This window comes from Aegilops tauschii, chromosome 6 (assembly GCF_002575655.3).
Source record: "Aegilops tauschii subsp. strangulata cultivar AL8/78 chromosome 6, Aet v6.0, whole genome shotgun sequence".
In the NCBI taxonomy this organism is placed as follows: Eukaryota; Viridiplantae; Streptophyta; class Magnoliopsida; order Poales; family Poaceae; genus Aegilops; species Aegilops tauschii.
This window is the reverse complement of record NC_053040.3, coordinates 138,269,287-138,281,265: the sequence shown is the minus strand read 5'-3', so window position 1 is coordinate 138,281,265 and position 11,979 is coordinate 138,269,287. Positions and strand designations below refer to the sequence as shown.

The following is an 11,979-nucleotide window of genomic DNA, read 5'->3' as shown; positions in this document are numbered from 1 at the left end:
TATAGTTCGTTCCTTTCGATAAAGTTGGTTTACACCACACACAATAGAGCGACCGAACATACGAGGGGCTACATTGCCATCAAAGTTGCAAACAAAATGTCACATTAAGCACTATTCATTATCCATAGCCAGAAGACGTGTATATGTGGTTTTAGAACTCTTACCACAGTCTCCATGAACTCTGGTACAGTCTCTGCATGAACTCTTACTATTTGTCCGCGGACTGGTGTACTTTTGCCTCCAGAGTAGAAGAATCTGCGTCTCTAGAAGAGAACGCCTGCATGTCAAGTGCGGGACTTCATTCGCTTCTGCACAGCATCTCTACCAGACTACAAACATCAGTAATAAGAGTTCTAAAACCACAGAGTAAGAAAAACATTTCTTTCGTTTTCATGGATAGACGAGACCCAGTCACCCAGGCATGCAGAGAAACGTACGGACATCACTAACTTTAAGGTAATAAGTTAAAAAAAAACTATCCAAAATTATAGGTGGTTACTAGAGATACACCTCATACAATCATGGCTAGAAGCCTAGAATACAAGGATCTTCTGCCCGGGAACAACGAGGATCCCCGTATGCCCTCCCTCCTCCCCAAAATGGGGCTGTACCGCTACCTCCTTTCCGGCTCCAAATCAGCATGTACACTGGTTGACGGTGTTGTCCAACAGAAATATTGACAGGGTTTCCACAGAATGTGGTAGATGTTTCATCTCAATATACTTCGCTGGCTGCACTGCCAACATTCGATATATATGGCCCATCCTTGATTTTTCTTATTACTCTGATTCCTCACCAGAAGCGCTTAACATACTCGCTAGGTCTTGGACAATCTCAGACATTGGCGGCCTGTATTCTGGTTCCGGCTGCATAAGAAATTTCGGGTCAGCCACATGCTCAATAAATTCATCTCATTATATTGCTGTCCTCCGGAAACGAGCTAAATAAAACCGAAATATCATAGTGAACAAGCTTATAGGACACCAAGAAAATAATGGCTTTACCCCACGTATTCATATACGAAAGAAAATTTTGAGCAACAAAAACCTGAAGGATGTGCTAGTTATAACAAAGCAGCACATATAGTATCATGTCAGTCTTGTGCTTCGAAAGTACAGCTTAGCTAAGAAGGAATGGAAGCATTGAATTACCGGAATACAACGACTGATGATGTCGACAAAACGAGACAACACTTTCTCAGAACACTCTCCACGAATAGAAGGGTCAACGATCCTTGTTAGTGATTCGATGTCATGAAACTGAGACTGGGCCCATCTAACAAGATGTTGTTCATGTCGCGGACGAGAACTGCATATTTTAAGAAAATAACAAATAGGTGCATGAGAATGCCGCATTTTTTGTGGAGGTGCATGATGTAAAAACATTTAAAAAAGGATCCTGATTAAGCACTGCAAATTACATTGCATCACTGACCTGTCATATGGTTTACGACCAGTAAGAAGTTCTAGCATCACCACACCGAAACTGTAAACATCACTTCGATCAGTAAAAGTTCCAGATTCCTGGATTTCAGGTGCCTCGTAATTTAGTAGTGCCCGCATGCGACCAGACAACTGAAATCAAAAGGAACACAACTGTGAGTACCCATATGTTATAGGTTTCAGATTCATTCGCATGTTACCGAAGTACAGAAGCAAGAATTCCCTAAAACAAGTGCAGAAGCAAGAATAGCTGCCAGCTAATTAATCCATAAATATAGATCAAGTCCATTTTCTTTTTCTTTTCCAATTGCCTTTACAACAACAACAACAACAACAAAGCCTTTAGTCCCAAACAAGTTGGGGTAGGCTAGAGGTGAAACCCATAAGATCTCGCAACCAACTCATGGCTCTGGCACATGGATAGCAAGCTTCCACGCACCCCTGTCCATAGCTAGCTCTTTGGTGATACTCCAATCCTTCAGGTCTCTCTTAACGGACTCCTCCCATGTCAAATTCGGTCTACCCCGCCCTCTCTTTACATTCTCCGCACGCTTTAGCCGTCCACTATGCACTGGAGCTTCTGGAGGCCTGCGCTGAATATGCCCAAACCATCTCAGACGATGTTGGACAAGCTTCTCTTCAATTGGTGCTATCCCAACTCTATCTCGTATATCATTCCGGACTCGATCCTTCCTCGTGTAGCCACACATCCATCTCAGCATACGCATCTCCGCCACACCTAACTGTTGAACATGTCTCGTTTTAGTCGGCCAACACTCAGCGCCATACAACATTGCGGGTCGAACCGCCGTCCTGTAGAACTTGCCTTTTAGCTTTTGTGGCACTCTCTTGTCACAGAGAATGCCAGAAGCTTGGCGCCATTTCATCCATCCGGCCTTGATTCGATGGTTCACATCTTCATCAATACCCCCATCCTCCTGCAGCATTGACCCCAAATACCAAAAGGTGTCCTTCTGAGGTACCACCTGGCCATCAAGGCTAACCTCCTCCTCCTCACACCTAGTAGTACTGAAACCGCACATCATGTAGTCGGTTTTAGTTCTACTAAGCCTAAACCCTTTCGATTCCAAGGTTTGTCTCCATAACTCTAACTTCCTATTTACCCCCGTCCGATATCGTCAACTAGCACCACATCATCCGCAAAGAGCATACACCATGGGATATCTCCTTGTATATCCCTTGTGACCTCATCCATCACCAATGCAAAAAGATAAGGGCTCAAAGCTGACCCCTGATGCAGTCCTATCTTAATCGGGAAGTCATCAGTGTCGACATCACTTGTTCGAACACTTGTCACAACATTATCGTACATGTCCTTGATGAGGGTAATGTACTTTGCTGGGACTTTGTGTTTCTCCAAGGCCCACCACATGACATTCCGCGGTATCTTATCATAGGCCTTCTCCAAGTCAACGAATACCATATGCAAGTCCTTCTTTTGCTCCCTATATCTCTCCATAAGTTGTCGTACCAAGAAAATGGCTTCCATGGTCGACCTCCCAGGCATGAAACCAAACTGATTTTTGGTCACGCTTGTCATTCTTCTTAAGCGTGACCAAAAATCAGTTTGGTTTCATGCCATAAAATAGCTAAATATGTAGAGAACTAGCTATTTGTAAGGAAATTGTTGGACTAGACCTAATAGCTGTCAATATCAGGGGCTCACAGTTTTGCTAGCTCTATATTATCTCCATAATTATATGTGAGTATGTTCATGCACGATGAAGCTGGAAATCAACTGAACAACTGTTGGGCAATGGCTCGTTTCTGAAGGTCACTAGAAAACAAAATGATACTTCATGAAGACTAGTGATGCTTCAGCAAATCATGTTTTCTGCCCTTTAGTCTAATTATTTTGGTCAGTACTTGGGATAATTTGTTAGGATTTCAACCAGTTAACGATTGGGTGTTTCAAGACTCAGAATTTGTACTGTACTGTTGAAACAGATCTTGTTTACAAGTTTCATTCTAGTATTAGAACTGGGGGTGCCATGTTTTTCTACATAAGAGAAGTTGGTATCCTCCATGAACTCATTGTCAGATAGACCAGGACTAAAGGATTAAGATCTTGACAAAACATACAGTTCCAAATTGTAAGTAAACATGGTAAATTTTCTTTTTTTAATCAATGTTGTAGATCTTTTGGTTACAAAAAAGGCTAAAACACCCTAAGCACAAGATTTACAACTAACACTTGAGGTTACCTGTGTAACAGAACTTGACAACGTCAATACAGACAGTCCACATTCAGCAACACGTACTGAGAATCTATTATCAAGAAGCACATTGGCTGGCTCAAAATTCTGATGCACTACTGGAGGCTCGCAGGTGTCATGGAGATACCTGCAAGAAGAGCATCGATTTTAAATATGAAGGCAGACCCTTAACAAGCTAAATTAATCATTCGTGAAAAGGTATTTTGAAGTAGAATGCAGCTTACTCTAAGGCTTTTGCTGAACCAAGAGCAACCTGGAGACGGGCGCCCCAAGACAGTGCACTATCTAGATCATCTCTTTCATGTAACACATCATGTAGTGTTCTTCTACTGAAGTGGTTATAAACAAGTAACCGCTGTCCATATTCTGCACAGTATCCAACAAGCTCGAGGATGCTAGGGTGTCTAATATCTGATATACACGCAACCAGCTCTAGAAAGTCATCTACTGGTATTCTTCCATTGGCATTGTCTATCTTCATAACTTCCAGTAACTGCATAGGATAAAACAAGATGAGGACAGCATTTCAATAAGCATAAAATCCTCTTGAGTAAATGAAGAATACATTGTACATACTTTGCCTTCAGGAAGTTCTGCCAGATATACTTTTCCCAACCTACTCTCTCTTATTAAATTTTCCTCTCCGAAACTATTTGTATATTGCTGAAGTGTTGCAACAGAAAAGGATGTTGCAGATGTCGAGGGACCTGCCCTTGGTGGGGTGCTAGCTCTTTTTTCTGGCCTAACAATAGGATTAACAATCACTTTTTCAACAGGAGGAGGTGGTGGTGGGGACACTGGCTGCGGCGGCGGCGGTGGTGGAGGTGGTGGGGGGGACACTGGTGGTGGCGGCGGCGGCGGTGGTGGAGGTGGCGGAGGTTCCACGGCAAAAATATCCGACTCTGTTCGCTCCAAGTTAATTACACGCTCTTCTCTCTTTTCAGGAGGCTTCTCCAGAGCAGCTGCCAGCAGTTGATAAATTACATTATACATTTGGACTTAAACAGGCCAACAATATTACAGTATGAACTAGTGGTCAGATTTACAAGTACCTGGTATGGCCAAATTTATTTCACGAACATGCTTCCTGTCAGGAACCCCAGCTGAGCCTGTTAATGAAACATCATGTACCACAATCTAAATAACAGAGTAGAACAGATATATTATACAACAGAAAGGTAAGTAAAGTAGACCTTTTTTAACGTCGTTCCTTGACTGTGCTGAAGCTTGCTTGACTTTAGGCTCTTCAACTCTTTGGTGCACCCTTCCCACCTGACTTGTTGTATAATCATGTCTCTGTCTCTCTTGGTACTTGGACAGGCAAAAGATTACCAGCAGCACAACAATTATGAACAGCACAATGGCAAGAAAAACGTATCCAACGGTCCTTAGGGTTGAAGACTTGTGTTTCCCGGAGGATGATCTGCTGTCTCGAGCTGTGGATCCACCAGAAGAGCTCGAGGGTGTATTAGACGATGAAGGAGTCCCTGAAGGGGATGAAGGAGATGATGGTGTTTGTGTCGGTGTTAAGGAGGGTGACGTGGAAGGAGCAATGCTGGTATTAAATGGGTTCCCATCCTTTCTGTAGGAAAAATAATTAGTTGCTTGATAAGCTGTGCAAGTATCGAGTGCAGGAAATATTCTTTATATAGATACAAGAACAATGTGAAATTGTAGAAGACACCAATAAATCTGAAATAGGGAAAATGTTTCTTACTTCAAATTCGGTATGTTGAGCAGCTTTGGAGGAATCGGTCCAGAAAATAAATTGTTCTCTATATTTCTGTTAAAAGAGAAATAAATTATCAGAACAAAGTGGATATATTTGTATGCATTACAAAAATCAAAGCTATCAATGATCTGGATTGCAAACTGGATCGACAGTTAGAGTTTGACTGACATCAATATTCTTTATTAATCACAAAAATCAACTGCATTGCATGAAACATGGTACTGGCTGGTTATTGTTTTGTAGAACGGTTTGTAGGAAAGAAACAAAATACTGAGATACCATTTGTCCTGATAAACAACTGGAGCACAGAGGAGAACTGGAGGTACAATATATAAAGGGCTCAAATAAGAGATGCAAACTACTTATCCAGTGAGCTGTTCCTTCTAACCAATAAAAATTATTGCTACATTTTTTGTAATTGATTACATGTTATACTTACAGAAATACAGAGCCAAGTGTGTAACTGACATATACATTGTTTAAGTATGTGGAATTGTACAGCCTTTTTTTGCGGGGGGAATTGTACAGCCTTGACTGAGGAAATTCGAGGTTGATTATGCTAAATAAGGCAGAAACTGTGTGCCATACTTGCACGCAAGTCCAGAATTATATCAAATTGCAGTAAAATTCGATGTCTATACAATGACCGAAAGAAAGTTTTTGTTTAGCAATCAAGTTCTTATAAAATCAACAATTAACTGATCAAATAATTGACAATGTTCTGTTTATATATTTTGATGTGCTAATATAAGTAAATCAGCAAAGAGAATGTGGATATACAAATCACCGAGGGGAAGACCCTGCAACACATCAAGGGTCCCAGATAGTTGATTATCTTGCATTCGCCTGTGAAATAGCATGTTATTAGAAAACGTAAAAAGAAAGTAGCCAAAAAGGAAAAACGCAAGAAAGAAATTGTAGGCTAGACATACAGCGTAACTAGTGATGACAGGTTTCCCAACGAAGTTGGTAATGGACCACTGAAGTTGTTGGAAGAAATATCCCTGTGAATTGCGATAAAAGCTCAGATGTAATCAGCAAGCTGGATGAAGATTAAGGGTGAGTGCCAAAAAAGAGAGAGAAATATGTTAGTCCTACAGGTTTATAAGTCCAACAAGGGAGCCAAAAGCATCTGGTAGTTGTCCATCGAGATGGTTATCATTGAGTGACCTGAAAAAAGACGGAATGACAGATCTTGAGTGAGACAGCTTGCAGAGGAAAGTAATATGTGGCTCTTTTAATTACAGGGAAAATAATAAATTACATGGCTGTTAAACTGTTAAGTTTTGATAGCGACATCGGGATGCTTCCAGTGAGTTGGTTGTCCGAGAGAAAACTGCGCAGCAAGAAACAGAAAAAGATCATCTCGTTATGTAATCAGAAACACTTAAAGGAACTGCACAATTTATTTATTTTTGAACAAGGAGCTGCACAAAGTAAGAACAGAACTTACAGATTCCGCAGTGTAACAGGTAGATCATCTGGTATAGTTCCGGTGATTTTGTTGTTGCTAAGATTTCTACAAAAAATGAAAGTAAATACTCAAAAAGCTCAATCGGGATAAGAGGACAATGTAACTTCTGCCTATAATTACATGTACCCCTAGAAGTTCTTAATTCACCCATGGAACATAGTTTTTTTTTCTCAAACACCCATGGAATATATGACAGAATAATTAGATGATACAACTATCAAACATGAGTGAGGGAATAAAATTGACGATGAAGGCCCTTACATTGTGGTTATAGCTGTGAAGTTCCCTAGGCTTCCCAGCTGTCCTCCCATCGTTGCAGCAATAAAATTTCTACAGACAATGAGTTGATAAAAGCCCAAAATATAAAGTTCTACGAGGGAAAGGAATTTAAAGAATAATTGACATACATTGCGTCTATATTTGAGCCAATACATACAACACCCTGCCACTTCTCACCGCAGGGGTCTCCACCATTTGCAGTCCATCCAGGAAGAGCTGGTGACCCAAGTGCAACATACAATCCATTTATAGCAGAAACTGCATTCAAAAAATGGAAGGACAAACAAGCCATTAGCAAGAAACAAAATGCTTTGTAACATCGGTAGGCATAAAATATACATTCACATACTAAATAAATTGCAACTGCATTTGCAAGTACAGCGCCACTTGTGTAAAAGAACAGCCAAATCAAGTACTTGGGGACGCAATCCAGCATTGTACTATAAACAGCTATTAAGACCACATCTCTAGAAAATACTCACGCAGTTAGCCACATTTTACATCACAGCTTTCTACCACTGAGACCCATGTTGGCATTAACTATCGGCGACGAGGGACTGCAAGCTCAACTTAGATCAAAGCTCGCATCCATGGTAAGCAACCTAACCAATCTTTCACGCCTTTATCCTGCATTTTTTCCACTGCAACCAAATCCTAACTGAAAGCAGACACGTATCTCCCCAATTGGCATCGACAATGATGGTAGTCTGCAGAACATGTCACCACATTGCCTCAGGACCAAAAACACGCTCTCAGCCTCCACTCTCCACATCGAAAAGAGCATCGGAATTGTCTGCTATCATCACATCGTTGCTTCCACGGACAGGCACACACAAATTCAGTGACGACATGACCTCCAGAAATACGGCACAAGCCCACACCCCCACACCTCACCAGTCTGCTGCACCAAGCTGAACCAATCGGCGGAACCAAAACCCAGCACATTTCTCACCACCCGCTGGTGCAGCAGCACTGCATGGAAATTAACGCCCCCCTCCCTTCCTCTCCCCTCCACCGACAAATCGTCCATTCCCCCCGAACAATCGCTGCACAAACAGTAGAGCCAAACGAAGCAAAGCAAGCACATCCCGTTCAAACCGGCTCGCTGAGCCAGAGCCAGCAAGCAGAGCAAAGGCAGCAATCAGGGGGGGCGCTCACCGTCGGCGGCGTCGGTGAGGGCGAGCGCCCGCGGCAGCAATGCCACCGTCGTGGCGATCAACAGCAGCGGGAGGAGCACCCGACCCCCCGCCCGCCCGAGGCACCCGCCTCCCGTCCGCATCGCTCCCTCCGGCCTCGGATTAGCGGACCATCGGCCGGTCGAGCACACGCGCGCGCGGGAACAGCACGGCGCGGCAGGCAGGAGCAACCGCCGCGGCCAGCGATCGCGGAAACCGAGGCTCGCGCAGATCTAGAGAGAGAGGGAGAACTGACAGTGGTGGACTTGGGGTTTTGCTTTTCTGGTTCGCCCCCGTCTGTTTTTGTTGGCTTCTAGAATCTAGTAGCTGTAACGAGGAGGAGAGAGAGAGGGTCTCTCGCCTCTGGGAGTGGCGGCGAAGTGAGAGAAATGGAGTGAGGGGCGAGCAACGGGCGTGAAAAAGGCGGAGGGAGGTAGATAGACGGAGAGGGGGACGGGGGAGTGGAGTGGGTGAGTGGCGACGGGGAAAGGCGATGAGAGGGAAAGAAAAGGGTTTAGGAGGATTTTGAGGAGAAAAGGGGAATGGGAAAAAGAGAGGGGATTTGCATCTGGGCATGGCATTGATGGGATTTTTATTCTCGCGAGAGTGATGCCACCGGCGCCCTGCAGGGGAAAGGGCATGGGGCCCTGCTGACACGGAGATCCGTTGGAGGATTGGGAGCGGAACCTTGGATGGATGCCATCGTCATAGTTTGCTCTCACGTGCTAGCTGTGGGGTCCCGTTTGTCTACGTTTTCTTATTTATTATTGCTGGCTTAAAATCAGGATCTAGTTCCTCCGTTATTTTCCCGTAAAGGTAAAAAAAACTCAGAACAGAGAATTGCAATGTCACACTTTCAATGCTACAGGATTTTGTGTGCACCAAAGCTCATTCAATGGCAGGTTGAACATTAAAGACAAAGATATTTTTCCCCTAAAAAGGAAAATATTCACAAAATTAAGTCGGAGGAAATATCCTATAAAATATAGTGCAAATAAAAAATCCTTAGGAAATTGTCTACAAATTTGAATCCTCCTAGTTTCTTATAAAACCTTTGAAGTTTGAACAAATAAATACACCTAGCTTTTTTTTCTGACTATTACTGTGAGGCAAAACACCCTAATTATTTGCGACTGTAAACAATCACTACGAGATATATGTGATTGCATATAGGATATGACCCAAGCAATACAAAAGAAATGGCTTTAGTCTAGCTACATTGCCATACTGTAAATATATGGAGGTGTTTCAACCTACCTGAGTAGGACGCTGATTGCGTGCTAATATAGGCACAACAAAGCCCTTGAGGTTATTCAAAATTGGATGGAGGACATCGAGATCAGGTTATTCATCGAAATTTTAGTAATAATGATCGTTTCAATGGGCTAATGTTTTCACTGAGTAATATACGAAGAATTATTTCATATATAATACATGAAGGATATTGGATGAATATGGGATGAATGTCATCTAGATTAAGATATGCATGGAGATCATTGAGTTAAAAGAGATGAATATATTAATGATGGGGAAAAACAAGTGAAAAAAAAAACTTCAAGACATGAGGATTGAGTTCAATGAGTGAAGCAAACATGATCAAGACAAACTTTGTCTGAAGAGCAAGCAATGGTCATGATGTAGTTCATTGGAGGAACTCATAAGTGGTCATGAATGGGCTTATGAGTTGAGCCGTGAAGGGCCAAGATCTTGAGAGGGTGAATAGAAGAGAATAGTTCGACGTAAAGCCATGGTGAGCTCAAGAGTTGATAAAGTATAAAGGCAAGTAACTAAAGCGATCAATTAAGTGTGTCATTCAAGAGATTATGATATAGAATAAAGAAGATCAAGTTATGACCAAGATGATACTCATGGTGAATCAATGATGAGTCACTAGTGATCATGCCTTCAAGCATTCAAGTGAAGTGAGGAGTTCATTTTGTCTTTCAAGAAACCAAAATAGAACATGAAGTGAAGATAAAGGCTGACTAATATGAATTCTGATGATTGGATTCGAGTTGATAAACACGCAAGCGTAAATGATGCACTACGTGGGGTCAGCTAGTCTCATGGTACGTTAAACATTCGTGAACTATGCTTTGTGAACTAACATGTTTACTGTGTTCTCAGTTTGTATATGTTGGAAATATGCCGTAGAGGCAATAATAAATGGTTATTATTATATTTCTTTGTTCATGATAATTGTCTATTGTTCATGCTATAATTGTGTTATCCGGAAATCGTAATACATGTGTGAATACATAGACCACAACGTGTCCCTAGTAAGCCTCTAGTTGACTAGCTCGTTGATCAACAGATAGTCATGGTCTCCTGACTATGGACATTGGATGTCATTGATAACGGGATCACATCATTAGGAGAATGATGTGATGGACAAGACCCAATCCTAAGCATAGCATAAAAGATCGTGTAGTTTCGTTTGCTAGAGCTTTTCCAATGTCAAGTATCTTTTCCTTAGACCATGAGATCGTGCAACTCCTGGATACCGTAGGAGTGCTTTGGGTGTGCCAAACGTCACAACGTAACTGGGTGACTATAAAGGTACACTACGGGTATCTCCGAAAGTGTCTGTTGGGTTGGCACGGATCGAGACTGGGATTTGTCACTCCGTGTGACGGAGAGGTATCTCTGGGCCCACTCGGTAATGCATCATCATAATGAGCTCAATGTGACTAAGGCGTTGGTCACGGGATCATGCATTGCGGTACGAGTAAAGAGACTTGCCGGTAACGAGATTGAACAAGGTATTGGGATACCGACGATCGAATCTCGGGCAAGTAACATACCGATTGACAAAGGGAATTGTATACGGGATTGATTGAATCCTCGACATCGTGGTTCATCCGATGAGATCATCGTGGAACATGTGGGAGCCAACATGGGTATCCAGATCCCGCTGTTGGTTATTGACCGGAGAGGCGTCTCGGTCATGTCTGCATGTCTCCCGAACCCGTAGGGTCTACACACTTAAGGTTCGATGACGCTAGGGTTGTAGAGATATGAGTATGCGGAAACCCGAAAGTTGTTCGGAGTCCCGGATGAGATCCCGGACGTCACGAGGAGTTCCGGAATGGTCCGGAGGTGAAGAATTATATATAGGAAGTCAAGTTTCGGCCACCGGGAAAGTTTCGGGGGTTACCGGTATTGTACCAGGACCACCGGAAGGGTCCCGGGGGTCCACCGGGTGGGGCCACCTATCCCGGAGGGCCCCGTGGGCTGAAGTGGGAAGGGAACCAGCCCCTAGTGGGCTGGGCGCCCCCCCATGGGCCTCCCCCTGCGCCTAGGGTTGGAAACCCTAGGGTGGGGGGGCGCCCCACTTGCCTTGAGGGGCAAGGCACCCCCCTTGGCCGCCGCCCCCCCCCCCTCCAGATGGGTTCCAGGCCGGCGTCCCCCCTTCCCAGGGGGCCTATATAAAGGGGGGAGGGAGGGCAGCAACATAACAGCCTTGGGCGCCTCCCTCTCCCCCTGCTACACCTCTCCCTCTCGCAGAAGCTCGGTGAAGCCCTGCCGAGACCCGCTACATCCACCACCACGCCGTCGTGCTGCTGGATCTCCATCAACCTCTCCTTCCCCTTGCTGGATCAAGAAGGAGGAGACGTCGATGCACCGTACGTGTGTTGAA

The 11,979-nt window shown here is 43.7% G+C and overlaps 1 protein-coding gene across 1 annotated transcript; it reads right to left on the bottom strand.

Annotated features, from left to right (window-relative positions):
- Positions 1-367: 367 nt before the first annotated feature.
- LOC109766456 (protein STRUBBELIG-RECEPTOR FAMILY 3) lies at positions 368-8,802 on the bottom strand. The gene is made up of 17 exons (XM_020325218.4): positions 8,323-8,802; positions 7,293-7,422; positions 7,147-7,215; positions 6,865-6,930; positions 6,676-6,747; positions 6,510-6,581; positions 6,344-6,415; positions 6,192-6,257; positions 5,397-5,462; positions 4,873-5,261; positions 4,732-4,788; positions 4,256-4,641; positions 3,904-4,172; positions 3,668-3,806; positions 1,435-1,574; positions 1,152-1,308; positions 368-866 (listed from the first exon to the last, which is right to left on the bottom strand). The coding sequence occupies exons 1-17, from the start codon at positions 8,441-8,443 to the stop codon at positions 780-782; spliced, it is 2,358 nt and encodes a 785-aa protein (XP_020180807.1). The 5' UTR covers positions 8,444-8,802; the 3' UTR covers positions 368-779.
- Between the last annotated feature and the right edge of the window lie 3,177 nt (positions 8,803-11,979).

Coding starts and splice junctions, on each gene's coding strand:
- LOC109766456 (XM_020325218.4), bottom strand. CDS start 8,443: ATGCGGACGGGAGGCGGGTGCCTCGGGCGGGCGGGGGGTCGGGTGCTC. Junction 5,463..6,191: donor GGTCTTCCCCTCGGTGATTT/GTATATCCACAT, acceptor CTCTTTTAACAG/AAATATAGAGAACAATTTAT. Junction 5,262..5,396: donor CTCAACATACCGAATTTGAA/GTAAGAAACATT, acceptor TTTTTCCTACAG/AAAGGATGGGAACCCATTTA.